This window comes from Primulina huaijiensis, chromosome 16 (assembly GCF_012295235.1).
Source record: "Primulina huaijiensis isolate GDHJ02 chromosome 16, ASM1229523v2, whole genome shotgun sequence".
Lineage (NCBI taxonomy): Eukaryota > Viridiplantae > Streptophyta > Magnoliopsida > Lamiales > Gesneriaceae > Primulina > Primulina huaijiensis.
The window spans coordinates 14836734-14861973 of NC_133321.1; the positions used below are offsets into that span (position 1 = coordinate 14836734).

The 25240-nt window shown below is 34.6% G+C and overlaps 1 protein-coding gene and 1 long non-coding RNA gene across 3 annotated transcripts; both read left to right on the forward strand.

Annotated features, from left to right (window-relative positions):
* Nucleotides 1-730: 730 nt before the first annotated feature.
* Nucleotides 731-5448, forward strand: LOC140960950 (uncharacterized). The gene is made up of 3 exons (XR_012172280.1): nt 731-937; nt 1799-1880; nt 5235-5448. It is a non-coding gene; the product is annotated as an uncharacterized lncRNA (long non-coding RNA).
* A 1950-nt stretch (nt 5449-7398) lies between these two features.
* Nucleotides 7399-24834, forward strand: LOC140962116 (uncharacterized). Of its 2 annotated transcripts, none has more exons than XR_012172459.1 (16): nt 7399-7572; nt 7679-7725; nt 9162-9255; nt 9666-9844; nt 11040-11090; nt 12215-12271; nt 13678-13798; nt 14109-14175; nt 14272-14313; nt 15001-15106; nt 15210-15320; nt 16988-17048; nt 17148-17249; nt 17318-17364; nt 17501-17528; nt 24442-24834. XR_012172459.1 is itself a non-coding variant. In XM_073420983.1 (16 exons), the coding sequence occupies exons 2-16, from the start codon at nt 7708-7710 to the stop codon at nt 24577-24579; spliced, it is 1233 nt and encodes a 410-aa protein (XP_073277084.1). In that variant the 5' UTR covers nt 7404-7572; nt 7679-7707; the 3' UTR covers nt 24580-24830. The 2 variants fall into 2 exon arrangements, 1 of the variants encoding a protein (XP_073277084.1); XM_073420983.1 differs by having other exon boundaries at nt 7404-7572; nt 16988-17059; nt 24442-24830.
* The last annotated feature ends 406 nt before the right edge of the window (nt 24835-25240 follow it).

Consider the following 25240-nt stretch of genomic DNA (forward strand, 5'->3'; position numbering starts at 1 on the left):
GTGAAACAAATTGTTCTTGATCTTGTATTTTTTTTTTTTTTTTGATAAAGGGTCCGACATATTTGATTATTTATTATTTTATCATCTATATCAGTCAATTTATTATTTTATCATCTATATCAGTCAAATTTCAACTATCAGTCAAATTTCAACTTTTATCTTTTATTTGTTTTAATTTTAGTCATTTTTTTCTACTTTGCACTGACGTGACATCAATTGAGTGTTAATGTGATGTTAACGTATATGATCTCACATTAATATCCCTGATGAAAAAAGATTAAAATTTTCAAAAATGAAAAACATATTACTAAAACTGAAATTTGATAACATAAAATATCAGAATTACAAAGTAACAAAATTACATGATGAAAAATAAAGTTTTTCCTAAATTTTATATAAGCTTAATTATATATTTTTAATGTAGGTATAAGTTTGGTGCAATTTTACCCGGTTTTCTTCATAATTATTTTAGTTAATTTTTATACCTTATTTTACGTTTTCTTGCTTTGATTTGATCATGTCGCTTGTGAGACGGTCTCACGAATCTTTATCTATGAGACGGGTCAACCCTACCGATATTCACAATAAAAAGTAATACTCTTAGTATAAAAAGTAAAACTTTTTCATAGATGACCCAAATAAGAGATCTGTCTCACAAAATACGACCCGTGAGATAATCTCACACAAGTTTTTATCTTTTTTTTACGTTTCCAGTTTTTAAATTAAAAATTCTAAAAGCCTTAATTTTCTCCCTTTTAACTACCGACCCAACCATGGTTCATTCAGTCCGGGTCTAGATCAACTCACCGCGTAAGTTTTCAGGTTTAAAAATTGAAACAAGCAAGATTCCATTTTCACCTCCAGAAGAGTCGTCGACATTCGTCCTCTCAAAAGTCAGTCACACTCTCCAGTAGAAGAGCGTTTTGCCAAGATCTGAGTTAGTTTTTCCCACCTAAAATTCTATGTTTTTCTTTATAATTTTATCTCATCTTTGGACTGTGTTTCCCATTAACACGGGAAATTAGTGTAATTGTTTTTTGGTACATAGAACCATAAATTTTCTAAGCAAAATTTCAAAACCATTCAAATAACAACAAGAAGATCAAGAACATAGAACCATAAATTTCACAACCCAAAATAAATTCAACATCCGGTATAAATTTGAATACCCAGTATAAGCCAATTCCTATTACATCTGATACTAGAGTTTGACTACTTGATTTATGACACTAAAACAGACAGAAAACAAACACTGACAACTACTATAGTATCCTTATCAATAATTTCATGCTCCTTCAGTTATAATGCTAAAGTCCCTAAACAACACAAAAATTAATGCAAAATCAATTTGTAAACAAGTTTAATTTTATTTGACAAAATGAACGAGGATCCCCAAACTGATACAATAATTAATTCATTTGACTACTTGAATAGAAGTTTGTTTACATTTATGCAATTAAAATACAAAATAAATATAAGGTTTAATATACACATTTATCTTCCATGGAAATTGAGGATATGCAAATGAATATTGTCATATTATGAAATTTCTGTGTTGTTGTGATGACATATAGATCATTTCCTATGTGTTAGTGGTATCTTGGGAACTTTGTCCTTCCTTTTGGCTCTTTTTTCACCTAGCAAATGCAAAAAAATTACAAACTCAGTGGTAGATTAATTGTATGACAAGTATATAAATAAAATTTTACTTGAAATTTTAGTTTTTCCCTTTCTTTTTTTCTCTTACTATTTCAATGTCGTGTAATAATTGCATTTGTGACTCATTTTGATTTAGCAGTAAGTGTGTTCCATATGCATACTCCATCATTTCAAATATCATCACATGATGTCTCATCATCTATACTCAAATTCGGGACAAGGTTGGATATTTCGTCTTTTGCATGTTAACCAATATATATAATATTTTTCTCGTATCCTCATGAGGTTTGCTCAGTTGAGTTTGATCATACATCGATCTCATTGTTTGGTTGACAATCACCATCTCAGATGCATGACCACAACCACCACTGCCCCTTTCTTGAAAATCATATTTAACTCTATTTTTTATATTCTCCATCCATATTTTTAAAATAAAATAGTTGGGTAAAATAATGACATATATATTGTTAAACACAATCAAAACATACTTACACAAAATCCTTGTTGTCTCAAACTTATGACGACTGTATTTTATTTCATGATTATGTTTATTGAACCCCACATGTCTAACCCTTTGAGTTTTTGTCATGAAATTTTACTTTGATGTCAATCCAGTTCCAATAATTATCAAAACATTACGGTGGTTCAACAATTTTTCAATTCAAAGAATTAATCAATTCATCAAATTACTCTTACATGGAAATCGCATAAAAATCAACATGAATCAATAATGAAATGATTTTTCAAAATCTGTTCAGGCTTACCATGGCAATAACGAGTATCCTCATTCTTCTCATTTACCCATCAATTATTTTTGAATATTTTCATAATTCAGCACAAATTAATACAAATAACTCATTTTATACCAGACTATTTTAAAACATGTTTGTGACCTCACTTCGCGAAGTAGCCAAAATTTGCGCACCGAACCTTCCATTACTAAAAGCAACCAATCATTTTTCTTTAAGTATGTACATCTCGTTCAATTATTTATGATCATCCAAATTATATATATCAATCATATATTTCCACATTGCCTCAAATTAATCTTCATATGCACAATAAGTCATGCATTTACACCACTAAGTTTTTTGAAAGTTGAATGGTCATTTAAACTCCCAAAGTGTAAAGAAGCATTTTTTATTTATATGTCGTTGACAATAACGATTATGTGAATGTATAAAAACTATTTCAATGTCTTTCATTGTGGCTTGACATTGATATGAAAAGATATTTTGAGGTTACTTTCATTCATATAATAAAAAAACCAAACATCACATTCTAAGTATGGTGACTTATATCAACAAAGGAAGTACATATCAAATTATACTTATTTGTTTTACATGTTGTATCAATTGACATATATAACCAAAATATTGATAATCAACCACACACATACAGTCCTCAAAAAAAAAGTTCGTCAACCTATCATTATCATCCAATTGTACATTTCAATAAAAGAAATCCTACTTACTTATTTTTAAAATATTTGAAATAAGTGCAGTGACATATTCATTATCAACTTCGATATGTTTTTTAGCTGACTCGTGTGTTCATATGCGTTCTTTACAATAAAACCTAGATTTTATTCCACACATGCTTAATTTTCAATAAAATAAACAACACCGGTTACATTCCAACATTTACCATGGCTTCTAGAGTAAGTTTTTTTTTTTCATGTGATATATTACATGCTGATCTTAACAAGTGAGTTTGATCAGTTGCAGACATCTCATGATTACGCTAATCCAAAAATCTACTCACACGTCGCTCACCCATTTTCCATCTCTAATTTGGCTTAATTTACATTTAGTTATAATGATCGGCTTTTGATAAGCTGAAATCTTTTTACTATATTTTTTTCATCTTGCAAACGTTCACATTAACAATTAAATTCATTCGATTGAAGTTCATTAATACGGGAAAAACATAGTTGATCACTCTTCCTAACATTAAATCTCTTGGCATGTGCATATTGATAATATAATAAATAAGAATATGTGACATAGTTTGCAACCCATTTCTAGTTTACCTTCCAAAACATCGACAAAATAGTTTTAACTTTATACCTCAACATTTTCCGATATAGACAAATAAGAGAATTCACGTTGCATTTTTTTAAATCTGTTCAATTTCTGCTTCTTGACCATATTCTCTCTCCAATAGTTTGTTTCCTTAATATATTTAAAAAGGCAAAGATAAAAGATTTGAAAATTTGTAAAAGGCATTTGATTATCTAACAATGATCTACTTTTCAATTTAAAAAATAACATTCCGTACTGTATTTCAATGCACTTAGGATGATCATTTTTTTTAACCAAAAAAAAGTTTGATCAAGTTTAAATGATAAATCATGCCTCCCGTAGTACATTGATAACATTTACAAGAAACATACTATGAAATATAAGACACTGATAATCCTTTTTTATACTTGTTGAGAATTCAATCAAACTCGAACACAAAATATTTTCAAAGACTTGCCTTCATCTAACAGCGGTGTCTAACATCGGCATCTAACAGTGGAAGAAACAAGGTAGCGATGGCATTCATCGACGAACACTGGAAGCTTTGTGATAAGAAGAATGGTGAAAATTGAAAAAATTAAATTCTCATATCTAAAAACAAAACATGGTTTGTTTAAACGTCAAATAGTTATAACAAGATATTTTTTTACATGTGTCATGTGCTGAGTGATCAGACAATGCCTATAATGACAGGGTTGAAGAAACCACCCTTCAACCACTTTTTATGGACCCTACCATCAATTCACAATTATTAATCATATTTTTTCTTTAATTTAATCACTTAATATTTTATATAAATATATATTTTTATTCTTTATTGTAATTAATATTTTTAATTAAAAAATATATTTCGAATTCGAATTTTAATTTAAAATATATCCACAACCCACTTTCCTCCTGGAAGTGGCTCAAGTTCGAGTCATCTTCACCCCATAGTTTAGGAAATTCATTAAAAAAAATCCAAAAAAAGTTCACCCAAATTTTAAAGATATAAATATAAAACAAACAAAATAAATACAATTGCATGTGGACTCTTTTTATGTTTTGGCATAATCTACCGGTTGATGTCATATCATCAATAAACTCACCCTACAATACATTAAGCTTGGCATGAGCCACTTTTGGTCTCGGAAACCTTACTATCAATCTTNTTTTTTTTTTTTTTTTTTATTATTATTATTATTTATGAGATGATATATATGTATATTAATCCGTGTAATCCGTGAGACGGATCAACATTACTCATATTTATAATAATTTTGATTTAAAAATAATATTTTTTCATAGTTGACCCAAAATAATATTCATCTCAAAAATCGACTCATGATAACGCGTTACATGATTTTTTTTGTAACCTTGGATTGGAGATGCTCTAAAGATGTTATTTACTTTATTAAATAATAATAAAATATAATTTACTCTACTCACCTATTTTAAAATGATTTACATAAATTTTATATAATATTATTAATTTTAAAATAACAACGAAAACCAAAAATAATTTTCTTAGAAAAAATTTATGTCGATTGCTGCAATTGCGACTTTGCGTAGGGTGGGTGTTTTTGGCATTCTCAGTTGGAGCCCAAAATGTTGTTTGGAGTGGGTTCCTATCCAAATTTCTAAACATGGAGCCAACTCCGAATCTTAGGGATTTACGGAGAATTTTGAGTTTGTCTATTTTTCAAAGGAGTAGTTTTCTCCATGTTTCAATATGGGTAGATGTGGTGGGTTCGTCATATTTTAACGAAAATTGATATTATGTGTTGTTGATGAAAGTTGATATTATGTGTTGTTGATCGAAGGCTGAACTTTTACCATATCATAGGTGGAGAAACACCTCAGGTGTAGGATAGAAAAATCCGAGAATTTCGGTAACAATAATTTGTATTAAGTGTCACTTTTAAAATATTTTGATGCTAATAATTTAAAGAATGTGAGGAAAACTTTATTTATAAGATATATGAAGTTCTGATTTCAAATCGAGGTCATGAAAATTTGTAGATATAGCTAATACACAAACCATGATAACGTTAAAACATTTGAAAATACGTACAATTATTGGAACCCGCATTCGTTATATTTCAATGTCTATTAATTAAATCTCGGCTTGATACAATTGCTTGCCATGATCTTAGCTTATGATAGTTGAATGTGTCAATAGTCAAAATGATACAATATTGTTTGTATCATTGTTACACAAATTTATATCAAAATACTAGTAATAGTTCATTTATATAATTCAAAAAAATCCGTTAAAAATGTTTTTCTTTTAATAACAAATGTATTCACGCCACTTGTTGAAATGGATTACCAAAAAAAATTTCTATGAGAGTGAATAATTTGTTTCAAATTTAGAAAACTTTTTTAGCATGTATATGAAATTAGAAAAGTTATAATAAGTCAGTTTTGAAATAATTTTATAGACTGGATACCGAGATAATAAATTGATTTCGATTTTAAACCAAGCTGGTAACACTAAAAATACATAATATGATAATTGATCACGCATTTATCAAAATGTTTTAATAAATATTTAAGTTAAAATGTAAGTATCGACAATAAAAACAATGAAATTATAATGCCAAGAAAAAAAGAGTAAAGAAAATACAATATAATTGATATATCTGCGTCAATGACACAACAATTATTATATATAATACAGCTCAATCCAACAATTAATATAATAAGTATTAAATATGTTTCATGTGAGAGAGTTTCGAGGATTTATATAGGAACGACGAACAATATTTTTGGTATAAATAATAATACATTTTCAGGTCGTGTATGAGATCTGTCTCGAAAAATAATATGTGAAATAGTCTCGTTAGAGTTTTTGTGCTAATATAATGGATTTAGAGAGTGTTTGATAAAGCTTCTAAGAAGTATTTTTTGGCTTCTAGCTCGCTGGAAATGCTTTGGAGTACCTATGAATATTAGTTTCTGCTTCACCTTCTATTATTTTAACCAAAAGTTAGAAGCAAGATTGAGATGTTTTTTTCTGATTCTGTTTTTTTGTTAATGGTTTAAAGTTATAATTTGACATTTGTATCCTTAAAAGAATTATTATACTTTACAATTGCTGTCACGGCCCAGCCCACTTGTGATATTGTCCTCTTTGGCTCGAGGTCTCACGGTTTTAAAACGCGTCACAAGGGGTTGCTACACGCACGGGAGAGATGCTGGACATTTAAATGAGCGTGTAGCAACCCATTGTGACGCGTTTTAAAACTGTGAGGCATCAGATAAAAGTGGACAATATCACAAGTAGGCTGAGCCGTGACAATTGCTTTCAATTTTTATAATATATTATTGGAGATTTTTTAAAATATTAAAATTTTATTTATATATGAGTTCTTAAAAGTTTCGAATTGAATTCATCCATTTTAACACCAAGAAATTGGATATATGTACGGATTTTTAAAAGAATCATAAGTAAATGGATTGTCATTGAGATCCTCGAATCAAAACTTCAAATTTTGATGTATTTATACGTCAATTTTTTTTATAATTGGTTACGCTAAAAATTGGTTGTGAGATATCAATTGTTTTTCCAAATGCATCATAATTATAAATTTTTCATACCAATGAAAAATCTACACGTAATAATAATATTATAAAAACATTACAAAAAATGTTCTCTATGATTTTTTTTCCTACCAACCGAGGCGAGGCTTCTGCCGGGCCTCCGATGTATCGGGTCTAATTGAATACGGATTGGGCCAACCGTTAACCCGATTCCAAAAGTGGTTATATTTTGAACATTGGTCAGTTCGACCCGCGCGCTATCTGCCGCGTATGTATATATAGTCGAATGCAAATAAGATATTTAGGGCTCTGTCTGTCTCCAACTTCTTCGCTCGGCCGCCTCCTCCTCCTCCACTGGCCTTGGGTAGCTGATTTCCTTCCAATATGCATCAGTTTTATATTTATTCACCGGAAATTCTGATAAAAACTCTGAACGGGGAATCGTGTTTTTGTTGTTTTTCACGTTTCAGCTCGAGCTAGCTGGGCACAAGAGTGATAGATGGCTCTTCGTTTCGAGGTATATTTATAGGACTTCTGTGTGAAGGTATTGTTGAGAGTCCAGTTAATCTGTAACTCTTGGCTTTGGGCTGTCATAATATAGATTAAAGCAACAATACGGCATGCATTTTGGCAGTGGGGGGAAACTAGGAACATTATGTACATCAAAAAGGGTAACGTGGGTAAATTATGCACGGTAGCTGCACCCACAATCTCTGACATGGTTTTGTCCTTGATTGCCAAAATAGATTTAACAAAAAAAAAAAATCACTCTGTGTATGATGAAAGAAACAGGGAAACAATTATCCACGCCTTGGCTTCATATTCTCAAAATTTCGCATGTTTTTTCATTAGAAGCACCTATTACATCTTTTCCTCAAATGAGTTCTGTGAAAGAATAATTGAGCTGCAGATTTTTACCTATACGTGTTTTATTTGTTTGAATGTAGTTGTACTTTAGCTACTTTATTCTGGTGAAACCTAGTTGAATTTTTTAATAAGACTTGGAGCTTACTGCTAATCTGCATTAGTTTACAGAAGCTCTTTTGTTTCTTTGTCCTCTAAAAAATTAACAAGAATGTGTCGAAAATGATGATAAACAGTTAACACAGCCATGACCTGAATCTGATTTGGTTTGCATTTTTCAAATTTAACATGATTGTTTTAGGAGAATTTTAACCTGATTTTGAATCCAATGGAAGTTCGAATATGCAATCGATATATGGATGCGAAAGAGCATGCAATTTTTGTGGTGGCATTTGCATGAGAAGATATTGTAATAATAATCTATCAATATTTGTTGTCAATATAAATTCACTTCTACTCCTGAACATGCATGCACAGAGGGTAAGGAGAGAAACGGGTTAAAGACTTCAATTTCACATTACAGCTATTCAAACTCAAGGAAAAAAGACAGAGCTTGTGCCATAATTCACATTTCACATTTCACATATATTGTCAATAACCATCATTCTATTTTACATATAGTGTCAATAACCAGTCTTTTAAAAAAGGCGAAAAACTGTGGATTGTGCGCAAATCATGAAAGAAACTGTCAACCCTTTGGTTAATCAGGAAAAAACGCGCAAAAGCATGAGTTTTTTAAATCAAATTTCAGGCTAACTTTTAATTTGTTTGGATAAATTTAAATTTATATTTTAAATAGTAAATATTTGATATTTTTAAACAAAAAAACTTTAAGCTTGACCATGACATCTTGCGTTTTTAGGACCTCGTCAATAACACTATTCTTTTGGTATGAAAAAATCAAATAAGCTAGCCCGTAGAGGAAAAACAGTTCTTTATGACAATTAGTTCTCAATAAATTTTCATTTTCATCTGCCTCGTCTAGTTCAAATCACTCAGATGAATGATTATATGAAATGTCTCATCTGTATTTCTGATTTCTTATATTTTCGCTTACTTAGGGTATCTGTCTTATGTTTATCATACTAGATTCTTGGGAGATTCAATCGTGCCCGTGCAGCTCAGCTGACACTTCCTCACTTTGTTTCCCAGACACCTTTATTTATGCCTGTGGGTACACAAGGTTGGAAATCTAGCATTCATATATAGTGTAGTAGCTCTGTAGATGCTGTTCGTTTTTTTTTAAAAAAAAATTCATTCCCACCCATAAAATATTAATTATGGATATGTCAATTGGTGATTAAGATACTACGCCTTCTTGGATTTTTATTTAAATGCGAAAAGCTTGTTGCACTAAATCATGTACTATGTCCTGGATTGTACTTTGTAGTGAATTTTTTTACTGAAATTCTGAAATGGTATATTCTAAGTTTCCAAGTTTACCACATCCAGCATTTTTAAACAAACAGGGTGCTCTGACTATTACCATGTCTTATGTGGAGCCTAAATTATACTAGATCGCTTTAGTATCATCTACTAGTAAATGCAGGATTTTAATTTTTTGTGTGATGACTTGGATCTTCTTGGTTACAGGGACGATTAAAGGGTTAACGACTAGTCAACTTGAGGAAATTGGATGCCAAATAATTCTTGGAAACACTTACCATTTGGCTCTCCGTCCCACATCTGAGCTCATTGATGAGTTGGGTGGGCTTCATAAATTTATGAACTGGCCTAGGGCATTGCTTACTGACTCTGGTGGCTTTCAAATGGTAACCCGTTGCTGTTAATATTTTACATAAATTCCCTTACCCCGACCTTTTCTGAGGTAAACCACCAGCCCCCTAGTTTATTTTGAATAGTGCTTGCACGTCTCTTGGAATACTTACTAAACAAATCCCACGATGCTTAAAATCTTCCACCGATTTCTAAAACTTTTAATTTGAACTTACAAGTCTTCAATGCAATATTTACTTAAAGTATTGCTTTGCAATTTTATATAGTATAAAGATTTTAATGACATTCAAATTGAAGCAATTCATGGTTGATCAGCTCCGATATCCGATTTCACTCCATGGCATTACCTAATTAAGAACATTTTGGCTCAATTTATAACTTACTTGAAATATTTTATAAAATGTTTAGGAACTATCTAGATGTAAATTTTTGTTTCCGATGTTGACTTGATTTGTTCCTCTTCTCTCTTGATCTTTATTTTCTATTTCCTATAGTTTTTAGTTCAAATATTTTGAGAGTATAATTTTAACATAAGATGTAAGATTTTATAAACTACTAAAGCGTTTTATAATCTCTAAAAGCTTGTATGATGTTAAAGATAATCTTAGCTACACAGGCTCGAAAAACTTTGTAACCCTTTATTCCTGTAAGTGAGATCATTTTGTTTGCAATGTCTTCTTGAGGCATCCACTTATGTCGAATGCAAGTGGTACCTAAGGAAAGTTAGGCATTCTTCTTACCGTTGCTAAAAAAATCACTAAATAAAATTAGCTTTACTCGTGACATCGAGTTCTGAAATTTACCAGCTCAACGAGTTCTTATTTTATTACGATGCATGATATTTTTGTATCTATACAAAACTTGATGGTAAATTGCAATTTCTCACAAGTTCTTAGCATTGCTATTGGTTCTGTAACAAGTATTTATCTTTTTTCCTTTTCATATACCCTTTCATGCGATCTTTTTATTATTGTGCACAACAAGCTCTCGTTAGGTTCTTCTGATCTCTCTCTCTCTCTCTCTCTCTCTCTCTCGCTTATTGTTGTTCCATGATCACCCTCAATCAACTTGTTCACTTTAGTTGAATTTATCTCTATTGTCCTTTATATGAAATTAACTGCTTTTTTATATCCTAGCTGATCCTGTTTATGGATCACTTCATTCATTTCCTTCCAATAGATTGTAGAGATAAGTTGCTCTAGAAAAATGACCACTTCTTAATGCTGGTAGGTATCCTTGTTGCATTTGGCTGACATTACCGAAAAGGGTGTCACATTTCAGGTACTCTTTTAGCTATTAGTTGTTGCATATAAATTCCACTACTCTGTCTTCACAAACAGTTACAGCTAATAGATTGTTGTCCTGCAGATTTATGAAACTAATTATTCCTGTGTTACACAAAATTCTTTGTTTGTATCTTTCCGTTGGTCAATGCATGAGAAAGGAAAGTAAATTATCCTTTTTCTAATTTTTTTCATTACTGTTTTTATTTTGGAAAACACTTTCTCAGAGGCATATTTTTGACAAGCTTTAATAAGGGGAAAAAGGAGAACCACAAGCACTGGTTGCATCATAACTCTCACCCTACCTGATGGATCTGGCTTCCAAAAATTTGTTGGAACAAGAATGCACGAAAAAGAACCTAAAAGTAATAGTTAATGAAGATGCTTGCGCACGAGGGTGTTATGGAAATTAAATCAATTAGGGCAATGTATAAATCATTAAATTTCTGTGTGTTATTTCATCGATCTGTTTGTGTTAACATTCCATTTTTGTATGAAAATTGGGTCAAGAGTCAATTACTGTAGTTAAATCCTTGTGCAAAAAGGATTCGACATAGTCTTTGCCAAGTGTTGCTTGTAAATTACATATCAAATAGTATAGAAGTAAATTCTAATTTCCATCGGCTTAGATCATCGATAAAAAAATCTTTCTTGCAAGTTTTGCAACTTTAAAGGTGAGATTCTGTTTGTCTTCTACAGAGAGATCCCTGGGATAATTCTTGTTTCAATGTTCTAATTCCTTTTGTTATAATCTTAATTTTATTTTTTACCGTTGAATATTCTCTGGATGACCTGAAAAATTCAATCCAAGTACCACCTGAATCACTGCCACACAACCCTCAAATGCATACACACATAGGAAAGGGGTAACATAAAGAAATGAAGATGAACACCAAAAACATTTACGCAAACAAGTGTTGCAGTAAGAAAATGACGATAAAAAATATTTTTTTTTATCTTTGTGTAATTTATTATTATTTTTTGATTGGCCTAGTTTTTTGTTGAGAAACTCAGGTTTTTGTCACCTCTGATTGTTTCAACCATCAGAAGCAGAGAGTGACTTTGCTCTTTAAGACCATCTATAGTTAGTGCCTGAATATGTACTTATTTTACCTTTTACAGTCTCCTGTTGATGGGAAACCTATGCTACTTACTCCAGAAGAATCAATACAAATACAAGTAATTTCCTTCACGACTTTCGAATTCACTTGTGGCAATTAATTTATTGTATGTTTTGACAGGCGGGTGTGAATGTACTTTAAAAATCACCATAGCTGTTTGATTAAATATCACGAATCAAACTGTTAGCTTGTTTTATGATGCTTTGTTTTATACGGTCCTTATTAATTATCATTATTTTTATATAACATTCAGAAAGCACCATCATTACATTACTTTACACAAATTTTCGATCTCATTAGATGTATATGATTAGTAATTCCCAGTAAATGTTAAGTTTTTGTTAGCCGTGGTTAAATGGTGGTTCTGTTCAGCTACATTTGCATGACAGGAAACCTAGCAAATATGTTGTGTTGGCACATTTATGTACGGGGATGAAAATGGGTACACAGTCTATTACTCATACCGAGTCTTGCTTGCGAGTCCTGCCTTTGTAGGGGTTGCAGTTTGAGGAACAAATTAAATTCCTGTTCCAAGATGGCACATCTATTCCATCATGTTCTATGAAATAAATATTAGTTGATCTGTTGCATGCCATAGAACGAGAAAGGAAGCAATCAAGTTGATCTGTTTCTCAATGATCTTGGTCATTAGAGGTTAGATATCAAAGATCTCAAACTGGATACAATATGTTATTTTAGGAGCTAAAGAGAGATTTAAATTACAGAAAAATGAATGAAAGTAGAAGAAACACCGGGTAAATCTATTCTTGCTGACATTGCTTTCGGACATTTGAATTCTTTCAAATGGCTGTACATGAGACCTTAAATTTTTTCCAATCTGATTGAATATAAATCAAGAACCAAACTGGGGAAGATTAAATGAAGCCATTTTTGTGTCCTTTGTGAAGTATTTACTTGTTCAACGACGTGATCATTCAAACAAGGCCTTTGTGTACCCTTGATTGCTTTCAAGACTAATCACGTTAAAGATTATTATAAGAACAGTGTTATCATGTTACGGACCAAATAGATGGGGGCCCAACTAGTAACAATGAGAAGCCCATGATTAAAAATGTGTACATTAGAAGAAACAAGAGAAGGGGTAACGTGGGAAAGGGGAAAGAATCTAGAGAAAGGGGAGTGAATAAAAACGTGGATAGGGGGGATGTTGGGTCATTCTTTTATTTTCATTGTAAAGTGTTTTACTAGCTTTGGCTAGGGAAAGTGTGGAAATACACTTGTACAGAGGAAACTGTTGGTTTATATTGCTTTATATTTCATCAAATACACATTATATCTTACAATTAATGATCTCTGTTGTATTTGCTATCATACCGGTTTCTTTTATTACTCACGTTTTAATTATGGGCGTAACATATCAATATTTACTCGAAATTTTCTGTGATATTGTTGGGTGGCTCCGTGATTTCTTCATGACTCAGCTGTTTCTCTATTGTGTTGCAGAACAGAATTGGAGCTGATATTATTATGGCTCTTGATGATGTTGTGAGAACCACAATCACTGGCCCACGCATTGAAGAGGCTATGTATCGCACTCTTCGTTGGATTGATAGGTGCATAGCAGGTCATTGGTCCCGTAGTGTTTATTTTGATAGCTTAAGAATTACGTACTTGAATGTATTATATTGTGTTTTGCTGTATTATAACAATGCCTTCCAGCAATATAGCGACTGAATGCAAATGTAAATATGACCTTGATGCTGTAAACTTTTATTCCGTTCTCAGTGGTTCTGCTTTGCTATTTTTCCTCTGCAAAGAACTGAGTGAAAAATGAACGAAAAGGAGAACTTTGAGTTAATATATGTTCATTGCTCCCTTTCCCATCTAGGAAGTGATCTACACCTCGTGATTGACATTATTAATGTCATATACAGCTCACAAGAGACCAGATGACCAGAATTTATTTGGCATTGTGCAAGGTGGCTTAGATCCAGTATTAAGGTTAGATTGTACTTCTTTTTTTACTATTAATTTATCTGGCACTTCTTGTTTTGTGCTTAAAATCCTTTATTAACAGGTGCAATTTATTGCTGACAGGGATATATGTGTCAAAGGTTTAGTGGAGCGTAATTTGCCTGGGTATGTCTGGACTTTGCAATAATTATGTTAACAGTTGTCTTGCTTAAAATTTAGGTAATTTTAGCCTCCATTTATGTTTTTTCGGTGAAAGGATTTGGGTTAATTTGGCTCCTTTTAATTCAAAATTTTGTTGACAACAAAAGAATCTCAACCTATCCTTTTTATGCATCTCCTCAAGCAAGTGAATGATCTAGTAACAAAGTACCTTTTGTTTTAATTGTAGACTCTATGTGGAGTTGTTAGTATGTGGGTGGATTCAAATCCACATCTTTTGAAAATTGTTGAATTTTAAAGAATGAAAAAATTGTATGTTTGCAAGGGTCTGTCCCAATATTTCTGGATACATATTTTTGCTTTGAAGGCCGTAACTACTCTAACTTACCTCAGTTATCATTCAGAGTACAACCAAAAATAAAGAAAGATTGATCACCACTTGCCAGAGATGTATCTTGTATCCAAAGGTCTACAATGACGCATTTCCAGCCACCTCCCCTGCTTCTATGACCCCGCTGCCACTAATGCTCTACACTTATTAAAAGGAATTGATATGTTTGCTGACATTGGAATTTTTGTTAATTGTTATTTAGATTTAGCTGTGAAATCACTGCTCAATATGAAAGAACAATGCTCCCAGTGCCCTTCCTCAACAATAAATGTCTTAAAATAACTATTTTATTCTTTTGACAGCTATGCTATTGGCGGCCTTGCAGGAGGTGAAGATAAAGATTCATTTTGGCGTGTTGTTGCTCAGTGCACAGCTACTTTACCTGAGGATAAACCACGATACGTGATGGTATAAATTACTTCAACAATGAAGCAGCTGCATCCACAGTGTAGTTTTCACCTTTTGGATCTGTTCCAATTATGATTCATCGTATTATCTTGGTCACTTTCAGGGTGTTGGCTATCCTCTTGATATTGTAGTTTGCAGTGCTTTAGGTGCTGACATGTATGATTGTGTCTATCCAACACGTACTGCTCGCTTTGGAACTGCTCTTGTGCCTGAGGTGTCCATTCTTGCTTTTGAAAATCTTGATAGATTATTTTATTTACTTATATATTTGCACATCATTAAACACTTGATTTTTACTTGTCAATTCTAATGTTAAAATAATTTCCATGTGGACATGCACAAAAGATTTACACGAGTTTGGATTTCAAATTGTGAGCATTGTATGCCAAATGCGGAATATTATTAGAATCCCTGGGGCCTGGGGAAAACTTTTCTACATCTCTTGCTTCTAAATGTATACCCGTGACTTTTATTTGTCAATCATGATGTTAAAATAATTGCTAAATGGACATGAGTAAAAGTTTAGATGGGTTTGGATCTCAAGCTGTTAGCATTGTATGCAAAATGTGGAATATTATGAGAATGTCCGGGAACAACTTTCCTGCATCTCTTGGTTCCAATCTTACCAATTTGATCAAGACGACTAAAAATCTAACAGGTGCAACAAAAATTATGGAAGTACCTCATAGCTTTCTTAATTTTGCTGATTGCATAAGCTTTTTGTATTGTACGTAATCCCCCATAACGAGGTTGATTGTGTTTGAAATAGAAGTATACACTATATACTACTGGTTTTGTAGATGTTTAATTTGAAAACCTGATAACCAACACTCGGACTTATCAATCACATGCACAACAGGTCACGACATGTTCACACTGACCCTCATTGCAATTTTCAACTACTTAAACCAATTGTACCACCTCTATGTGTCTACTACCTCACCAGCACTAGCACATAACAGAGCAGAGGTCACTCTCTCACACAGACTTTTACACGCTTACACACAGTAAAACGACGTCTGCAGCAGCTCATGGCTGTGCCACTGCCTTTTCCTGCTGTCACGTTTGGTATATGCTCGAATATGCATCTGAATTAAAACCTGCCCTGTTACCCAAAATTTTAGTCAACTCCCTACAACCAACAAAATGTATGAGATTTATTTATAAACTATCTATTGATGACAAATGGATTCATGGTTCAATGCACGCACAAATTTGCTCTTAACGTATCCACTTTTTCTTCAATATGTACATCTCCTTTGACCGTTCTTGGCAACAGAGCAGAATTTGTAGTTCTCTGAATTTGACTTTCCTGCTTTCGAATTTCTTTTTCAATAGTTTATATTGCTACAAAATAAACAGTCAAGACATACTAGTTCAATGTTTCTCTAAATGATGGCTAAAGTATGATTCTATCACCTACCTACTTATTTTAGCGGGGAATCTCATGGTTTCCGAGATCATACAATCAATTCCAAATTAAAAATGATAAGCATTTAGTTCCATAAGTTCGTTACATATCAAAATAAAAATTGGTATTAACGTGAGTCGTGAGGTATCTCACTTGCTCCTTCGTGTCTTCCCAGAATGTCATCTCCAGAGTCCACACTATGCAGTGAACGTGGCACCTCATTAGCCCATAGCTTTGTTCGCTTGGCAAGAAAAATCTGTGCTCTTAATGCACCAACATGGTTTCTTCTTGATTTGGAAACAAATGTTTGCTTGCGATTCCTGGTTGAAGGCCATTTACTGCACTGTTTAATTGTTTTATGAGCTGTAACATTAGAAGCTGTACTGTGGACCTATGAACATTGAAGTCAATTGTGTGATACACATGTTTACTTGTCGGTGTGATTGAACGGTACCTGTATTTTCATTCAGGGAGTTTTAAAACTAAAGAACAAAGCAATGGCTGATGATACTCGTCCAATTGATAGTACGTGTGAGTGCATGGTATGGTGTTTGTTTAGTTTTGAAGTTAAAGTAGAGTTGTGCTCGTCGAATTTTCTTATTATTCTTAATTTTCCAACTGTTTCGGCAGGTGTGCAAAAGTTACTCGAGGGCATACATTCATTGCCTTGTCACTAAAGATGCCATGGGCTCTCAACTTCTATCTTACCACAATTTATTTTACATGATGAAGGTACTAATCCATCTGTTATTGTTTGGCTACTCTCTTTAGATTTACAAACTGTTACATCATTGTTGCAGCTTAGCAGAAATTTACATGCATCAATCATTGAAGGGCAGTTTCCAGAGTATGTTTACATATTTTTTAATTATATTTTAATCTTGTTAAATGCTACGATCAACACATTTCAGTTGAAATGTTTGGTTTTGCTTCTTTTTGTTATTCACGAAGACTATCCTCAATTTTTCTCCGTTTTTTCTTAGGTTTGTTCGCGAGTTTCTGCTGCAAATGGTACCTTTTCCAAGAATGCTCTCTTATACATCATTGCACGCATTAAGTATCTTGAATTAAAGCTTTTTTTTTCTTGGCCAACAACTATTCTGACTTTGGTCCGTGGTATGTGATGGCACTTCATATATTTTCCTTTGCTTTATTTTCATTTCAAATGGCGAGGATAAGTTTTCTTTCGTTTATGTGTACGAAATACACATGTTTTTTTTTTTTTGAGACGAAACTAGATTTTATTTATTGATAAAAATTTACAAAGTTAGCGGATGAGTAATCCGCAAAAGTAGATAGAACACAACTAAGATAGTATTATCCAAGTAATATCATGCCCATACATACTTCCAATCCCTAATCAAATCCAAAATAGTCAAATGACTAAATTCTTTAATGCTTTTTAACCAACTTGCAACCCTGAACTTGATTTTGTCCCAGATTTCTTCCGTTGTTTCCGCTTTGTCTTGGAATATTCTTTTATTTCTCTCCAACCATATAGACCACATCGTGCAATGTATCATAACATGCCAAAATGTCATAAATTTTCTGGTTGTCACTCCTCCCGGCTTCATGACAATCATATCTGCAGCTGTCCTCGGAAACACCCACTGAAAACCCAATTCAAGCAATACTTTATTCCAAATATCTTCTGAGAAAGAGCAGTGCAGTAACAAGTGATCTTGATTTTCCTCATGCTTCCGGCATAGAGCGCACCATTGGGGACTTAAGACACATAAAGGCCACCTTCTTTGCATCGAATCGCAAGTGGGTAATTTCCCCAGAGCCACAATCCACGCGAAAACCTGAACTTTACGGGGGATCGGTACTCTCCAGATGTTTTCAAAGTAAGAAAAGAAAGGGAAAGATGAAAGAGGAAAGAAAGAGTTGTAAAAAGATCGAACTGAGAATATACCTGACTGGTCTCCCAACCAAACTCTAAAATCCCCCACTCCCCTCTGTAATCTGACTGACTCTAGAACCCCTAGGAGATTAACAAACTCACCCACTTCAATCTCATTTAAGTTTCTTCTAAATCGGATGTCCCAATGCAAGATAGTGTTATTTCCACTAGTTTGTTCCACCAAAAAATTATTGATCGGTTTATTATTAATGGAAGAAATCTGAAAAATAGAAGGAAACCGCTCTTTAAACGATGACCCCCCCTCCCAAACATCTTCCCAAAACCGTATGACATTACCCTCTCTCAATACCGCACCCACCAATAGATGAAAAGCCGGGTAAGACCGAGAGATACATTTCCACGGGCTTCTAGATGTCGCATTCCTTGCCAATCCCACATCCCATCCAGTCTCTTGTAGGCCATAAATGCTTATTACTACCTTTTTCCACAACGGATCTCTTTCCACCGACCCTCTCCACCACCATTTTCCCAACAATGCTCTATTTCTCAAACAAATGTTCCCCAAACCCAGTCCTCCTCTATCCTTCGGTCTTGTAACATGTTCCCATCCAACAACATGACAATGCTTGTCCCCGTCTGCCCCATCCCACAAGAAATCCCTCATCACCTTTTCCATCAATTTTTCCACCCTTCTTGGCACTTTAAATAAGGACATGAAATAAGATGGCAAAGCGCTCAACACTGATTGTATCAAAACTAGCCGTCCTCCCCTTGAAAGAAAAGCTTTTTTCCATGTAGCTAGCTTTCTTGACATTTTTGATAAAACTGGTTCCCAAAAATAAACCTTTGTGGGATTACCTCCCAATGGTAACCCGAGATAGTTAATTGGCCAAATCATCTTCCGGAAAATTGATTCCCAACACCACACTCTTATCCAAATTTATTTTCAATCCAGATTGAAGTCCAAAGCATTTTATTATTTCTACTAATGCAATGACATGACTATCTGATTGAACCAAAAACAAAGTGTCATCCGCAAACTGAATATGCGAAATTTCCAATTTCCTCCTCCCTATTTCGAGTCCTTTAACTTCATTTAAGCACCTTGATTTATCTACCAACCTTCCCAACACATCCACTACTAAATTAAAAAGGAGAGGTGACAAGGGATCCCCTGTCGAAGTCCTCGCTCCCCTTTGAATTTTCCCCTCGGCCTTCCATTGATGAAAACTGAGAAAGACACACTCGAAACACAGCCCATAATCCACCGCCTCCATCTTACCCCAAAACCTTTCATAGATAACACATAATCCAAAAAATTCCAATCAACGTTATCATACGCTTTTTCCAGATCCACTTTAAGTATCCATCCTTTCTTCTTTTCTCGTCGATACTACTCCACCACCTCATTTGCAATGACACAACAATCCAGAATCTATCTCCCCTTAATAAAAGCGCACTGGTTTTCCTTGATGAGTATTCCCATAAATTTCTTCATTCTGTTAGTCAACACTTTGGCCAAAATTTTGTACAAGGTGGTCGTCAAACTAATAGGTCTGAATTCCCTTACCTTAATTGCATCGTGTTTCTTCGGGATTAGGCAAATATATGTTTCATTCGTGATACCATTAACCACCCCGCCTTCATAAAATTCGTCAAAAACTTTTAGTAGATCAGCTTTGACCGTATCCCAATTATGATGATAGAATGCCAATGTAAATCCATCCGGGCATGGCGCTTTATCTCCGTCGCAATCAAACACTGTTCTTCTAATTTCTTCCTCTAAAAAAGCAATCTCCAACTCCTCCGCCTCCCTAACCTCTAAAGGACACCAATCCACTCCCTCCATCCCACTTCCGGCAGCCTCCAACCCTTCCATTTTTTTGTACAGATTCCTAAAAAAATTTATTATAATCTCCTCAATCTGTCTCTCCTCCGTAACCAAAGTCCCGTCCTCCAACTGCAGTTTATCTATCATTGCTTTATTCCTCCTATTAGTCAACAGTGAGTGAAAAAATCTCGAATTTTGGTCACCTTCCTTTAACCATTTTAATTTTGATCTCTGTTTTTCCATATGAAATTTTGTAATCGTCAAAGATTCCAATTCACATCTTACCAATCTTCTTTCCTCGTGAAAAGCATCCGACCACTGTCCCTCCGCCTCCAATGCATCTAGCTGCTTTATCCTTGCTGTCAACTCCTTGTACTTGAATCACACATCTCCAAATACCTCTCGATTCCATTTTGAGGCTTCCATTTTAATTCCTTTCAGCTTGTTCATAAACTTGTACCCTTCCCACCCCCTACAATCCATATTATTCCACCATGACTTAGCCAATTCTTTAAATTTGTGGTGCGAGAGCCAAGCATTCTCGAATCGAAATTGAGTAGGACCCCACATGAACTTAGCGGTGTCGAGAATCACTGGGCAATGGTCCGAGGTGATTCTGGGTAGGACCGATTGTCTAAAATTAGGAAACAAGTTCCTCCAACCCCCTGAAAATAAGAATCTGTCAAGTCGACAACAAATCGGATCAGCCCTTAAATTTGACCATGTATAATTTGCATTCAAGAGTGGAGGGTCATGAAGTCCCAAATCCTCTATCAATCTGTCAAAGCACACCATGCTCGTAGTAACGGAGGTGCTATTCATTTTTTCTCCTGTATTTCTTACCACGTTAAAATCTCCTCCTAAGCACCAATTATCACCACAGATAGAGCTCAATCCCGCTAGTTCCTCCCAAAACAACTCTCTTTCCCTTGGTTTTACAGGTCCATAGATGGCAGAGAACCACCATATGGTGTTGTCAATCCCACAAATCTCAACGGACACCGAAAAATTTCCAATCATATTGTTTCTCACCACCACCACTCTCGGATCCCACATGACAAGAATACCCCCAGAACTCCCCACCGAAGGCAAGTAAACCCAGTCAACAAATCTGGATTTCCACAAACTGGCCACAAATCTTTGATCCACCAATTCTTTCTTAGTTTCCAATACAACCACTAAATCCGGAGTTTCCTTCCGAATGACAGTGCGAACAAGCTCCCTTCTTCTTACGGCCCCTCCTCCCCTTATATTCCAAGAACATATTTTCATAATAAATGTAAGGAGCCCTTCGAGGATGATCCTCGATCATAATTGATTCCCCATTTCAACCTACTCATTTCTCTTTTTAAGTTTCCTGTTGACTTCTTCACCTCATCCCAACATTTACCATCTTTATTCATTCCCCCACTTTCCCCAACAGTACCTGAGGAGATATCCATGATAGTATGTTTGGAATTATTTCTCTCGGAACCCGCCACCTATGATGCCACTAGAAAATCCCAACACTGAGAATGACGAAGGGAATAAAGCATGAAGAGAAAAAGAATGATATAGAAAAGAAGAATGATTACCGGTTAGTACCTTTCCCTCATTAGGTTCTTTGTTAACTCGTGTTATTGGCTCAACAATAGGAGTGATCTCCTTTGATGGTGAAAACAACCACTTCATAACCGCTTCATCCTCAACAATATTAATTGGCTCCTCTGATGATAAAGAAGCCTGACTATCGGAGTCTGAGATATGAAGCTCATTCTGCAAAAATTCCTCTCTGGACTCATCGAACTCAGATTCTACACTGCCATCTATGTCATTAATCCCGAACTCTCGGCCCTCTTCACTGCTACAGACTTCATCATCTGGTATTCAATCTTCAAGTATTCCTACAGTAGCTTTCTTTCTTCTGCTATAAACCTTTTCATAAGTAGTCTTCCTTAAGTACTTATCTTCATTGACCTTCGAAGCTTTTTGATCATCCATCTCATCTGTGCGCATGGAATGTATCGGTGACTGTCTGAATTCCTGTGCATCTTTTGGCACGATTTTCTCCAGTATTTTTGATACTTTGCCTTCCAATTTTGTACCCAGTTTCTCTCGAATTGTTGCAGATTGTTGTTTTGTATCCCTTACAAAAGTTGTTCCTTGCGTGCAATTGATATGTATTCCAGCGTCTTTGTTACCAATTTTTTCCGTTGGGTATTTTGCATTTGTATTTCCCTCCGTAGTACATGTTGGCGTAGCCTCCTTTCTCATCATCATTCTGTGAATATTTGTATTGCCCCACCCAGCTATTATTTTCTTTCCATTCACTAGTACTTGTGCATAAGTTTGACGTTCGTAATGTTCGTAAGTTGTTGAATCAAAGGAGTCCACCCGAATTCTGATATCTAAATAAGATCCTCCCATTTGAACCTTCATCATGTTATTGATAAAGCCACCAGCAGTACCCTTCACCTTTATTCTAGCCGCTTCTAAATCACGAAATTGCAATGTGTCGTTGCTGATGTCCAACAAGCCCCCGCATTGTTCCCCAATAACTGAGAAAGTGTCCCTCGACCATAGGTTCCACGGTACCCCATAGATACTAAGCCAACTGTTGCAGCATCTGTCCACCGAATCCGTAGTATTAATATTTGTTCTCCATTCATCGAACCACAAAGACACCCCACCGTCAAAGAATCCTCTTTTAAGCTTTAAAAAATAAGTATACTCCTCTGAATTTGAAGGCCACCAAACCGCTTTGTTTGCTTGAAATGGAAATAATTCAACTGCTGTTTGTGAGGGTTTTCCAAGTACTCTTCGAACCACTTCCCATGCAATATTTACCCTGCTTTTTGTAACAATGAGAGCCTCATGCCATTTCAACTCCGGTATTGTCCTATTAAAGTCTTCCTTAGCTGTCGGCAGTCCTCGTATACCATCCCTTCGTAATATTCTATCTTTATGTTCCAATGTTGTTCTTCTGAAAGTGTTTTGTCCATTATGTAGTGAAGACCGAGTGTCCCTTCTTGGGTAACTCCCTGACAGCAGTCTTTCCAAAGCATCCGATAGATTCTTCCAGCCCAATGACTTGAAACCGCTTGGCACTATTGTAATTTGCTTTCTGCCCCTGGAATCAAATTTGTTCACTTCAACAAAGCTACCACGTTTGTTATGAAATCTCTGTGCCGTGAATAACGCGTTCTTTCCTTTATATCGATGAAAGTCCACACTTGAATATGTAGTATTGATGAACTCCTTGAATCTCAAACTTAACCATCTTGCCTCTTCACAATCAAAATCCATCATGTACTGCGATTTCCTCGTTTCTTCAGCCCACCAAATCGAACTGCCCCCATTCCCCAACCTCAATGTAAACACTTTATGTTCCAGTTTTATCACCTCTTCCTTGGCTTCCAATCCAGAGACCAACCTCCTTCTGCCAGATGCATACATTATTTCTAAAATATCAAAAAACCCCGGCTCGGTTAAAGCGATGGAATCTAAACCCTGGACAAAACTTTCGGACTAGAAAACAGATGCTTTGACAGAAACTTCCGGCAAAGCTCGATGAATCTCTATGGAGAGACTAATACGAACATTCTATGAAGAATGGCGCAGCAAAATCAGCTACCACGTCGCGAAGCTGAGAGAAATGAAGGGCCGTCGTCGGCCGACGGCCGGCACCGGAGGCTGGGCTAGGAACGATCGACCGAACTCAGTAGTTAAGGGTGATGAGTGTAAGTGATGGAGGACTCGGTTGCTGGAGCGTGGATTGCTGGAGCGTGGGGATAAGGAGCATTTTCAAAAATTTCTCTCTCTTATTCGCTTATACATTTCATCTTGAAATACACATGTTCTTTATCCTTTTCTATATGTTGTGTATTATTGAGTTTTCACAGCATGTGGTTTTCGCGGAACCCATTTTCGCTCAGATTTGTGGGATCAATTTCAGACCCTGTGAAGACTTGTTCCCTCTAATCTCTTGATAATATAAAGCTTTGAGATTTCACAAGGAAATTGGGGGTTAAATAACCTTTTTAGTTGAATAGTTTTCCTCCTTTCCCTCTTAACATCGACGTGATTGATTTTTTTATGTTCCGTTTTCCCTTAAAATTTGTCATGGCTTTCTTGCAATAACACTGATGGCATGAACTGCTTCCACTCTTTTAATTTTCCTATTATGTTAGAATATATTATGTTGGAACATGTTCCAAGTTCTCTGAGTGTTTTGCGTACTGATTTTGTAGTTCCCAAAAGGAGACGTTCCTCAATGGGTTTGCAATGCCATGGAGGTTGCCGGGATTGACATATCATCGTGCTGTGCTCCATTCCTGTCATCCGATGTTTTGTGCGTAAGTATGCAAACCTGTGCTGCTAGGATTTAGAAAATGACCCTTCAAGAGATTTAGATATCTAAATGGACTCTTAGAGATAGGAAACTGTGTGATATAGTTTTGGTGTTAGATTTTTTCATATACTCATCCACAAATGATAAAAGGATTGGGCTGGATTTTCAAAGGAAAATGGAAAAAACCTAAAAGGTTTCCGGATGTGAGTCAATATGGTGGAACTCCACTTGAGTTGTAAAATGAATCGTGTTTTTTTTAAAAGAAAAATGAATCGTGTTTTTTTTAAAAGAAATGTTATGTGCTTTATCGCAAATAATGTTGCTCCATTATTTTATATCCTCACCAATGGGATATTTTTCTGGCGTTTATTTTTCTTACTTTTTCTCGCTTGATACAAATTAGATGGTAAATTAATTCAAATAAGCTACATTACTTTATTTATGTAAAATGTGTTCAAACCTTTTTAAATTTCCAGTTTTTCTTCGTTAAGAAAATATTCTAACCATAATCAGGCTATAAATGGACATTTTGCTAGACAAAAAACCCCACGTGCTTCAGTTGACACACAATACATTACGGATTACGGATTACGGTTGGTTGATGAAAGCTTCGATCTAGGACGTTATTTTTTTTCAAGTAGATATATTAAAGATTTAATGATTTCAGATGTTGTGAGATATATCACAAGAGATGTTAT

Bases quoted from the DNA above. Each gene is read 5' to 3' on its own strand.
- LOC140962116 (XM_073420983.1), top strand. The intron at 9,256-9,665 runs GTTGGAAATCTA...TCTTGGTTACAG, and splicing joins TATGCCTGTGGGTACACAAG to GGACGATTAAAGGGTTAACG. The intron at 14,176-14,271 runs GTTAGATTGTAC...TATTGCTGACAG, and splicing joins GGCTTAGATCCAGTATTAAG to GGATATATGTGTCAAAGGTT.